Source organism: Vicugna pacos, chromosome 8 (assembly GCF_048564905.1).
Source record: "Vicugna pacos chromosome 8, VicPac4, whole genome shotgun sequence".
NCBI classification, from domain to species: Eukaryota; Metazoa; Chordata; class Mammalia; order Artiodactyla; family Camelidae; genus Vicugna; species Vicugna pacos.
Window position 1 is genome coordinate 72,488,938 of NC_132994.1, and position 12,140 is coordinate 72,501,077.

At 44.3% G+C, this 12,140-nt stretch overlaps 1 protein-coding gene across 3 annotated transcripts in view; it reads left to right on the forward strand.

The window, feature by feature from the left end:
* Nucleotides 1–5,280: 5,280 nt before the first annotated feature.
* The window catches only part of MAP3K4 (mitogen-activated protein kinase kinase kinase 4), a 102,582-nt gene continuing 95,722 nt past the window's right edge, over nucleotides 5,281–12,140 (forward strand). For 2 of the 3 annotated variants that reach the window (XM_072966131.1, XM_072966133.1), the window contains exon 1: nucleotides 5,304–5,588. In XM_072966131.1, coding sequence (XP_072822232.1) covers nucleotides 5,446–5,588 — 143 coding nt within the window. In that variant the 5' untranslated portion in view covers nucleotides 5,304–5,445. Of the gene's footprint in view, nucleotides 5,589–12,140 lie in introns of all 3 variants that reach the window. The other variant, XM_072966132.1, reaches the window with a different exon arrangement.

Sequence of the window (12,140 nt, forward strand, 5' to 3'; positions counted from 1 at the left end):
AGGTCACAGGGTAGGAAACACACATGTCATCAACCACATATAGACATGCAGACAGGTAGGTGGATAGCGCTAAACGAAGGGTCTGCCTGAGCTGTCATGGGGGCCTTACGGGCAGCACCTCACTGTCAGGTTAGGGCAGGTGGGTGGTGGAGCTCAGAGAAGTCCTCCCAGAGCGGGCGGAAGAGCCCTGAACTGCGTTTGGAAAGGGTGACACTGCCACGTGCAAATGGAGAGCAGGAGCCTGTGGCTCCGCGCTGCTCCCTCCCGGTTCTCCACGCCTGGTTCCGTGTTGTGTGCCAAGTATCCGCTTACTGGTTTGAAGGGACTGGAAAATAATTTAGGAACTGCAGTTGCTGTGTCTCCGTTCTCCCGCACTCACACCTGGTCAGAGAAACGAGAGGATGGGAAGCAGGCAAGTCCTGGGGACGTTCGGTGGGGAGACGACGGAAGGTTCTGGCTCCCGAGAGGAGCGGGCTCCCCCAGAGACCTCCCCTTGGAAAGAAAGCCAGCCGCTGCTCCTCGCACTGGCGGGATCCTGGGGAGGCCAACCGAGGGGTCAGAGCAGAGCTGAGGAGGCGTGCGCTCCTGATGGTCACCGCCTGGCTTCTCGGGGAGGCGGGGCGACCGTGGGGGTTTCTGCTAACGCATCGCCCCACCCTCTGGCGTCTCCACTTTTCCTGCGTTGGAGGCCACGTCCTTTCTTAGTTCCATTCCTGCTATTCTAACCATCAAAACAGAGAGAGTAAATTTGTTCTTTGTTTAATGATTCAGAACCTTTGGGGCTCACTTTAGACCCTTCGTTTGCACAGAGAAGCGTCTGAAATAAGGGATGATTTGTGTCCTGGTGGAGAATTAAGAAAAACGGTCAAATCACCTGAGAAAAAAACAAGAGAGATTTGCTCTAGCTTCTCATTATTCGGCAGAGAAAGAGGAAACTTAAATGTTACAAGGACTATTGAAAAAGCATGACAACTAGTTACCTTTGGTGTGTATCCAAGTTTTTTGTGTTTTACTAATAGGTAGAAATCAGATGTCATAGTAACAGTTTGGAAATGTGTGAAATGCTAGAGGGAGGTTTTGACTGCTCTGTCACTGTGTTGGCCTTTCTCTGTGTGCCGCAGTGAACTGAATCAACCCTCTCTGGTCATGAGCAGATCGGGAGGTTTGTACCCTTGTTTTCCTGCCTCTGCAGCTCCAAGGAGCCACTGGAGAGGAGCGGGCAGGGCTGGTGACGTCTTGAGCATTGGCACAGGAACCTGGATGGAAAGCTGTGGAATACCACAGGGATGGGAGAAACTTACTCAAAGTGCATCACCATGCTCTTAATAATGTAAAAACCTAGACAGGTGTTTTGTTTTTTCTTAAACAAAGACATAACCCTATTTACAGCATAGCTTGGCATTCAAACATTCTTTTTGAATTATTTTGCAACAGAACACATGAAACTGACTTCCTGCTGCTACACTAACCTTGATAAGAAGCTAAGGCACTATAATGATGCTCTTGACACTGGCACATATATAAGTATAGATACATAGACATATAGATATCCATGTCTTTATTGGTTTGAGACTTCATAACAGTGGCAGCATGTGTCAAAACTGGGCCTGACGGTAGTGGTAAGCAAAGTTGAGAATGTTCTGTGGCTTATCCTAAATTAGATCTTTAGTAAAACTTAACTCTGGCTTTTGTAACTCATTTTAACTTTTAAATTAAAAAGAAATTGTTTTTGGAGGTACCAGGGATTGAACTGAGGACCTCGGGCATGCCAAGCTTGTGCTGTACCACTGAGGTATATCCTCTGCTTGTAACTCGGTTTAAAGTAAAGAAATTCAGCAAGGGCTATGTGAATTCAGCCTCGAGTACAGAGTGAGAGGCAACCCTCTGAAGATTTTGTCATCATTGTTTTTGAGAACATGATTAGAGGCGATGAGGTCAGACATGCTAAACAGTGATAGACTTAAAAACAAAAATCTAATTATAATCGTACTTCATTAATATTTTAAAAAATCCTACTTCCTGAAAGCAATAGTATTTACTGAATTCCTCTAATGTTTGGGGCACCAGATGAAGCCCTGGTCCTCTCCTTCCAGGACTGTTCCCCTGGTGGTTAGGAGTCAGTGGTGGATGACAGAAGGTGCCTGTCCTGAAGCAGCAGACACTCCAGCAGAGAAGTGGTACATTTATAAATATAGATACACTCTATATTTATGGAGGCTTGGGTGTGGGTGCTCCTGGGGGCAAAAAGTCATGCATTTTAGAGGAATATTCGTACCAGTTGAGTTAGGTTCCTACACATGATGCCTCACGTGATCGGCTAAATGTAAATTTGTTTGGTCCCTCGAGTGGAAATGAAAACAAGAAGTCTCCCTGATGCTGGTCTGTGTTTGCTGAGTGTGAGGAGGAGGATACATGGTTTAGTGCTATTTGGAAGAAAGGGGTCTGTTTGATTATATAATGTGTAAAACTTCCAGTGTATCATCTAAGAAGGATTCTGGCTCAGAAGATCGTAAAGGAAAATGAGGAAAACTTGGAAAAATGAAAAAGCTGGGGAAGACTTTGCTGAACGTTCTTCACGCAGTGACATCGAGTTAGTGTTTCTAGAATAGTTTTTATTAAGATAAAACCAGTTTATCCCTTTTGAACAAATATTTTTAAGTTACCATTCAAATGGATGCCAATGCTTAGCCTGCCAGAGAGCCCACATCTCATTCCTGCCCTGGGAGAGCACTTCAGCCGGTTAGAGGTGGCTTCCTCAGGATCAGGTAGAGCTTAGACTGGAAGGGGCTGGCCAGGTGGGAAGGGTGGTCTGATGAAGAAGGAAAGCCCTTTTGCGCAATCCGAGTAGCAGCACCAGGCATGGAGCTTTTGAAGAACTCAGAAAGGTCCAGTAAGGACTTTATTGTGACAGCAATGAGATGTCAATAAAATGAAGCAGGTAAGAGTGGCGTGTTTAGATGGAGATTCAGAAAGATTATTGTGGCCACAGTGTGAGAACAGATTGGGTGGGGAGTGAGCAGTCCGACAGGCAGGGAGAGCAGGAGACTGTTGGGATTATCCAGGTGAGATGTGCTGGTTGTCTGAATTGGGAGGGGTGAATGGATTCCAGAGGGGAGGGAGAGTTTGACAGAATGTGGACCCATCTGTCAGGGGCCTAGAGTATGGTTCTTTAGAGCTCTGAATGGGGAAGGGGTCAGAGAATACAGGGAAAGGGCAGGTGTGAGGCTGGTGTGGGTAAGAAGGAAATAAATTCTGATCTTGAAATCTGGAATACCAAATTGTCGAAATAAAGGGGCACAGAATAGGAGGAGAACACAGGTAACAAAAAGGGCTGCAGTAGGACACAAAACTAACTTGAATGGAAAAAAAATTCACCGCACTTAAAATGAACACTTAGTACTCATTAACTTAGGTTTCTACATGCCTTATGTGATTATTAAGTGTAAATTTGTTTGAGTTCTGCTAAAATAGGCAGTACCCTCAAGTAGAAATTAAAACAACAACAAACCATACATCTCTCAAAGGCTAGTCTAAAAATCAAATATCATAGATTTATAAACTGGGAGACTTGAGGACAGGCCCCAGGCTGACTGTCTTCAGGAGTGATTTGTGAACCATTTATTCAAAATATTATTATTTGAATAACTTATTCAAAATATTAAAATACTTAAAGGTGTGTTAGGATAGAGTTAAGTGATTTGGTCATACCACTATTTCAAAAGAAAATCTGAAATTCGATAAGAATTTATCACAGATTTCCTTTGAAATAGCTGTATGAGTAAATCATTTAACTTTATCCTGACCAATGTGTGTAAAATAGCATTGTCCCCTCCAAACTGCCCTTCCCCTTACTTTTTTCCACGGCAGTTATCACCCGCTGAAATGTTACTTATTTGCTTGTTTATTTGGTTTTCTTGTTTTCTCTCTTTTCTCCTCACTCAACTAGGATGTCAGGTCTACCAGGAAAAGACTTAGTCTGTTTTGCTCACCTCTATTTTTCCAGCATCTACTTCAGTTCCTAGCACATATATGCATTTAATAAATTTTATTATTTTATTCACTTGTGGAATGAATGTTGTTGAATAAATAAAACTAATTTCAATTTGGAAATACAGCACTATCAGGTCATATAAATAATACAGACTACCTTAATAAAGAAAACAGACTGAAAAAATTCTTAAACTACAGAGAAATTTCTGTACCATACTTTGAATGCAATACAGCTAATTTCACATATATATGTGAAATACACAAATATGTTATCTACAATATCATATACTTTTAAGTGCAATATAGCTAAGTGGCCTTTAAATAGAATCACATTTAAGTTTTTCCATCTTGGCCAGTTTTCTTACCAACATATAATCAAAACGTGTATTTTACATATTCAGGCTCAACCAAATAAGCTTTAGAAAACTAGCTCATTTGAGTGAATAGAAATGTACTTAACTTTAAACGATGCCGTGTTTGAATTAACTCTGGATTTCACCCTATGGGAAATTTTGTAAATGTCTGCAACTTAAAACAGCGAAGCCTTAAATGCTCTGAATTAACGATGCGGTGGAATTTCAACAGTATTTCTGTAACTCTGAAATAATCTTTAGAACTGTCTTCTTTTTTCCTTCAGTGTAGGAGCACTCCAGCCCGAGTTTCCGGAGGATCAATACCCTCTCTTGTGATACTGAGGTTACAAGGTTAGATCTCAGTGTTCTTTCCCGCCCTGTTGATAGGAGGGTAACTTTAATGTTCCAGAGTCTTTGTTTAAATAGTCTCAAAAACCTGAGTTTTACGTGTGTGTTGAAGATTGCACTTTCATCAGAGTGCACCCCCAGCCCCCCAGGGCTCACAGGTCTCTCAAAGCCTTCACGCCTGCGTGAGCTGTGAGCGGCTGCGTTACATCCATCCCTGTTCTTGAGGATGACATCTACGTTTGGCGACGATCCTCTTGCTAAAGTTCACAAAGCACCTAAAAGTCACGAATTGCCGCCTAATCGAGGCCGCGCTGCCCTCCCCGGGGTCCTCCGTGCACGCCCCCCGCTGACCACCTGGGAGCACAGACACGCACAGCTCACCGCACGTTCCCCGCGAGCGAAGCCACACGGCGGCGGCGAGGCCCCGGCCCCCGGGGCAGAGCGCCGCTACCCCGACTTGCTCCCTCTGTGGCGCCTGGGTCGCCGGCGCCTCCACCCCTCCCATCCCGGGCCCTCCCCGCGCGTCCGCTCCCGCGCCCGCCGCCGCCCTCGGAGGCTTGTCCCTCGCCGCCCGCCGTAGCCCGGCGCTGGCCGGTCGCCGTTTCCAAGATGGCCGCGGCGCGAGCGGCTCCTGCGGCGGGCTAGAGGCAGAGGCGGAGGCGGAGCCGAGTCTCTCCCGCACTTCGGGGCTCCGGTCCCCCGCGCCAGGCTGCAGCTTACTGCCCGCCGTGGCGATGCGGGGCTCCGTGCACGGATGAGAGAAGCCGCCGCCGCCGCCGAGCTGGTCCCCCCGCCCGCCTTCGCCGTCAGCCCCGCCGCCGCCATGGAGGAGCCGCCGCCACCGCCGCCGCCGCCCCCGCCGCCAGAACCCGAGCCCGAGCGCTGCCGCGCGGCGAGGTGAGTGGGGCTGCCGCAGCGGGCCCGGCGCAGAAAGCGGGTCTCGCCCCGGCCCGAGCTCGGTTGGGGGCCCCAGGGGGCGTGGGGGGGACTCTGCTTCCCGCCAGGTGGTGCGGGAGCATCCAGGCTCCAGGGCCGGAGGGGCGGGGTGCAGCCGTGGATGGAGGGCACGGCGGCCCGGTCTGCCCAGGGACCCCTGCCCGGGCGCGCAGCCTGCTGGCCTTCCCTGCAGCTTCTCTGCGCGCCCGGAACGCGGCGGGGCGGGAGCGGTGGGGGCACCCGGGTCCTGCGGGAACTGGGACCCCCTCCCCCGCTGCGGCTTCCGAACGGGGGCCGCGCTGAAATTGCGCCCATCGTTACTAAGGGAAAATGCTACCTCTCCGTCGCCCCTCTTTGAGTAAAGGAGTAGACTCTGGTGAAGCAGATACACACTAGCTGTTTCCCCTTCGTTCTCCTCCTGCCCTCCTTTTAGTCCCCCTCTCCCCGCCCCCGGGAGTGCCTGCTGTCTCTCCTGGGAGAAACTGCACTTAGCCTCTGCAAACCGGAGGGAGGTTGATTTCTCTTTCTGAAGGCCCTTTACCGGCCTTCAGTAGTAATTGTGCAGATTGTTGCTCACACGTGCACACAGAGTAAAGGATTGATTTGTGCAAAACTTTGTTACCGCGGGAAACTTTTAGATGAAACTTTGGTACCCAAAGCATTTGTTGCATTTTGTTACTTAGAGACTGTTGATTAACTTTTATGTCTTTTTTTTTGGTTGGGAGATGAAACTATAACTAAATTTCTCTCCTCTTATATGCCTATGTTTGTGCGTTCAAATGCCCTCTTATCCCCTGTCCTTTGCATCCCAGTGTGAACTTGCAAACTGCTGCCCCCTGTCCCCTATAATGAAAATACTTTCACATCTCCTCGTGCATCTGTCTTGCTCTGCAGTTCCAGGAATAAGGCAGTTAAGTGTCCTCTTTCTTTTTCCTGCTTAAAGAAATTTTAAACAAAGTCTGTAGCTGTAGTTAGAACTGAATACAGGAACCACGTTCTTCCCTGTTATGACCGAGTGGGTCCAAATAGATCTGTTTTGTTTTTATAAGCGGAGAATAAAGTCGATCTTCGTTTTCCTTAATTCTGAGATATTTCTGAGATACTCTTGTGAGCTTTGAAGGAACAGCTTCTCTAAATAATGGTACATGGTGTACTAAGAATTCGTTCTGTTCTTTTTGAATACATCTAACATGTGTAGAATTTTTACCAAAGTTTATTATATAAATTTGTTAGTAGGTCCATTCTTCGAGCATTTTGAATCCTTGAAGTTTTTCTTTAAAAATAATGGCGAACACTTACTAAATGCTTAAAATGTGCCTTTTCCTTTGCTTCTGTTAACCCATTTAATCTTGACCAACAACCTTAGGAGGTATGTCCAATTACTATGTCTCTTTTTCAGATGAGGAAACGGAGGGACAAAGTTAAGTGTTTTGTCCAAGATTTCACAGCCAGTGGTGCACTCATGTCAGACTGTGCATACCGTCCTTAACCACTGTGAAGAAGAGATGTGATTTCATTATATAGATGAGCAGATCAGAAGTTATAATTCTGTATAACTATACTTGGGGGAAAAAATGGATGTGAACATTCTTAGGTAAAAGTAAAGAGAGCAGAGAGAAGTGAAAATGTGCTGTAAAAATGACTTGCTCCAAAGATAAAAAGAAATGTTGATTTTTCAGCCAGGTTTTTGTCTTTGTTATAGTAGAAATAGATCAGGATAATGGGCTTCATCCAACTTTAAGTGAACAGCAGTGTTCGGAACAAGAAGATCTTAGTAATATTTTTCTCAGCAACATTGCAGTTAATTTTACAATAGCAAATCTGTGAAGTACTGTCCGATAAAGCTGTTGTTTTCTCTTTTAGACGTCCTCATTGTCACCACCACCTCTTCAGCATACAGAGCTGACCTCTGACCAACTTACTGTAGATCATTAGTAACAGATACTTCAGGGATTCTGCAGTTGCTTATTTGAATTTCTTTTATTTATGTTTTTAACCATTTTAAAGAAGCTCAACATACATGTTCAAAATTTGCTAGTTGCCACAATTTAACACATTAGAGACCAATGATGTGACTTGTGCTACTGGGTTAACTGGTTTAGGGGACAGACCAGAATAAAGCTTTGTCTGCCATCTTTGTTCATGTACTTCAGGTCAGTGTGTCATTGATTAGGAAGGCTGTTCTAGTGCACAGATCTTTTGTAGAGAGCAGGCCTGCACATGTTGGCCGGTGCGCCACTGCGGCAGGTGCCAGCCCAGCACATCTGCTCAGCGCGTGCTGACGTGAGAGTTATGCAATGACTGAGGAACACAAAACAGGTTGCGAGGTGATAGTGCTCTTAGAGTTTTACTGCTTGTTGTCAGTCATGGATACTTGTCTTTATTTTTGATAAATCATGATAAGAGTAGCAATTGTTAGTGATTAAACTTAGAAATAAGCATTCCTTGTAATTTTTTTTCCAAGCTTTTGGGTCATTTGTAGGAGGATCCTGAGATTATAAGGAGAGCAATTAAAACTAACTTGGAGCAATTTACTTTTGTGATATCTTGAATCTGCACTTAAAAAAACACAGATCTTGGATATTGAGGCTGACATGAGACTGTTCCTGTCTACTGTAAGCTTTCATTTAAAATGTGTATGTTAAAAATAGCCTCATTGTTCTCATTTATTGACCTTGTAAAGTACATGTGAGATGAACTTAAAAATAACTATTTTTAACCAGTGACTTTATTATTTACGTTGTATAATGCGGTTCTTATAAGTTCATTTGAAAAAATGGGTTCCGTACTGAAATATTACTTGAATATCCTATCCCTCCGAGGTTATTTGATCTCTCTCTCAACTTGAATGTCCCCTTGGAGTGTACTTGTTTCAGTCTTGACATTGAATGTCACCTATGTATTCTCCCTAGCGAAGTCTACCTCACAGTGCAGCTGCTGGCTCTCCTGGCAGCCTCAGTGATGGGGGCAGCTTGAGACCCTTACAAGGGAGAGACTGTTGGCAGCGGTGCCTTTAGGCAGAGAAGCAGTGGCCACCAGCAGTCACAAAGGCTGCAGTGATGGCAGAATCCCCTTCATGTTCTGAAATGGGGACAGCTTGTCTCGCAGGAAGGGCTTTGCGGTTCCCTCTAATTGTCATGTTGTTAGAAGTTGCTTCTACTTCCTTCACATGTGTTCTCTTGGTGTCTTGTAGGTCTTGTTCTGAGCTCTGCTGAAATACGGGGATATAAGGTCTTGATTGCTTAGTGGATACATTTGCCTTAATAACTTCCTCTTACTTAATAATTCCTCATTCCTCAATGATTGTCATTTTTACTCATAGCATTCTGTTGTCTCAGCCTTCTCATTTGACCAGGTGGTATGTATTCTTTGTAAAAACACTTCGCTGCTGCCAGTCAGTAGGCTGTTGGAGATAATTTCTTTAAAGGAAAAGTGGAAGAGATGTCAGAAAAGGAGTTTGGCCAGTGACTACTGTGGGTCTTTACAAGCCGGCATTCCCTGGGTGGGATAAGGGAAGCAGGGTCCAGGTCCTGGGCTCCAGTGCCTCCTCAGCGTTTTACCTGGTGGGCCCGTGTATTCTCTTACCTGTGAAGTATAATTAAGAGATTGGTAAGCGTGACATCCTCCGGGGAAGTTAGTTGAATGATCTTAGTGACTAATGTGAACAGACCAGGTTGGCTGGCATCCCCACCAGGCGTACTGCCTGCTCTAGGCTGAGACGTGTGACAGAGTCACTCTCAGGTTCTCATTTCCCCAAACTTCACACAGGCTGCTTTTTCTTCTGTTGTCACTAACTTCCCTCAGTTGGTCGGGTTTGTTTTTAATCTTCAGTCTTACTTTAATTAGATTATGACAGGCCTTGCTTTTCCTGCTTTACTTTGAGGTATATTGTATCCTTGTCCCTAGAAGACATTTATTTAAAAAAAGACCATCAGTGGTAGGTTTTCACTAATGCTGCGTCTCAGAGGATCACCTGACTGTCCCCACCCTCCCCATAATCCCCCCCCCACACCCCTACCCACAAGGAACCCTTTGGCTTCATTTCCGAAAAAGGTGTGGCAGGGATGTCAGTGGTGGTGGTTTCATAAAATGCTTGTTGACTCTTATGAGTATTGTGTTCAAAAAAGATCATAATGATATGTGGTTTTTCTGGATTTAAGGCATAAAATTAAATTTTAAAAACTCAGACCCACATGAAAATTCTGTGCAGCTCTTAAAAACCATGTTTTAAGGAATATTCAGTGGCATGGGAAAGTGCTCATGATATAAGTCCTTCTGAATGAGTCCTCAGATAAGTGGGACCTGACTACTTTTAACAAGATTCCTAAGTACTTCTGATGTATATTACGTCCCACCGTGTTCAGCGAAAAGGCCAGATTCTCAAACAGCACTTGCAGAAGGTGGTGGCCGAGATTTGAGATAGCTGCTCAGCTTGTGTGTGTTTCTCCCCAGCTGTGACTGGCCTGCCTCAGTCTTCCCTGTCCTCAGGGTCACCCCCTCGCGACTCTAGCTCCGAGGTACAGATTGGAGCGGCCCTCTTACACACTCCGGCTCTAGGGGTGGACACTTGGTGCCAGCCAGGCCATTGAAGTTCTCTCCTAGGATTTTTCAGTTGGAGCTGGGGGACAGAAAAGCTCTTTTTGGTAACCGAAATGTGTACTGTGGAGTCCTGAGCCTAGGGCTAGCTCCCTGAAGTGTATAGTCACCATCTCATAGAGCAGTGGTTTGGTTTAAGACAGTGACGTTGACCCCCTGAGAAAAGCAGAGAGGCCGAAAGAGGTCTTTGGCTAGTTTTCCTTTTATGCTACATTCACCCCCATTTTTCTCTTGATTCAATATGTGAATTAATAAATTCTTTTTGCTTAAACCATTAGTAATCTGAGTTGGGCTTCTTAAAATCCTTGTACTTAATGTGATCACATTAAAACAGTGTATATGTGTCTAGAAAAAAAGACTGAAAGGATATATTACTGCTTTTTTCCTACCATTTTTTATAATGAAAGTTACATGTTTTTATTTTACAGTAAAAAGCTAGAGTGGCCAAATTCTTGTACGTTTATAAATTTGTCTCTTTACTTTGAATTGTTAGTAAAATTGAAATAGATGATTCTATATATTATATAGAGAGAACGCTGTTGCCAGATTTTAAATTAACTTAAATTTTCTGTTTTAAAGTTTATTTTTAGTATATATGACCTATCTGAGCTGACTATATCCAGTTGGTTTTCTTTAATTATTTGGTTCATCCTGGATAACGGAGTTTGTAGTTGAGAGGCAGCATCAGCAGTGACAAAGACCCTGCCCTGCAGTGGTCTTGGTGTTCCTAGAAACTATTATTTAGATATATAACTGTATTCTCAACATGTCTGTTTTGTTAAGATGTTTCCCCTTTTTAAAAGGCATGGTTGAAACTGCTGTATTTTAAAAAGAACATTATTTCTCTGGAAAGTAGGTGTGGTAGGTACGTTCTTGTATTTCCCACAGACCTCACACTAGTGTAACAGTGCAAGTTGCTTTTAGATGTCTATTCACTAATGGCATAGGCAAATGAAAATTTGTTTTGAACCTGTAAGAACATTCATTTGTCATATTTTGCAGACATCAATAGAAGTATTAGTCATGATACTTGGCTCATATCATAAAATTTGGATCATATGGATGCCAAATGTTTATAGAGTAGCAGGGAAAGCTATTCAGAATGTATTAGGCATTCTATCAAAAGCATTTCATAAGTGGATTTCATTTCAGCATAATTTCAGAAGAAATAAGCCTTCTGTGGAAAACAGTGGATACTAAGCTTTAAAGCTGATCAGACTTGATGTTTTCAGTGGAGCTTTTCTTTGCATGTGAGCAGGCTATTTGAGGATACTGCTGAACTGTAGAGTGTTCTGAACAGGGCTTGTCAGAGGACAGCTAGTTTAGAGATGTAAAATTAATAGAAATTGTCAACCTTTTTAGTCTTTCAGTGGAAATATTTTGGTAGAAGATTTAATAAATGCATTAAAAATTCTAAAGTCTTTTTATGCGAGACATAAAAGTGTAGGTATAACTTGGTTTTCTCACAAGACTTTTAGAGTTAGTTTTTTTGTTGTTGTTGTTGTTGGGAGAGGTAATCAGGTTTATTTATTTATTTTTAGAGGAGGTACTGGGGGTTGAACCCAGGACCTCATGCGTGCTAAGCTTGAGCTATACCCTTCCCACTTAGAGTTAATGTTTTGAATATTTAAGTATTTAGTTCTTAGGCGCATCAGGAGTTAATAAGCACTTCCTAATGCCAAGTCCTGTGGGTGGTGGGACTCTTAATATTCACTGAGTCCAGCTTCCAGCCTTTGCTTAGAGACTTACAGGAGGTTAGAGCTGGAGGGAGCTCGGAGACCATCTGGGCCATGCCCTTAATTTTAGAGGTGAGAAGACCAGCCTGCAGAGGCTGCAGCTTCCTCAAGGTAACAGCCGAGGACCCAGGTCTCCAGGTTCTTGCCTCCCTTTCCCTTCTGGTCACACTGTGCTCCTGTG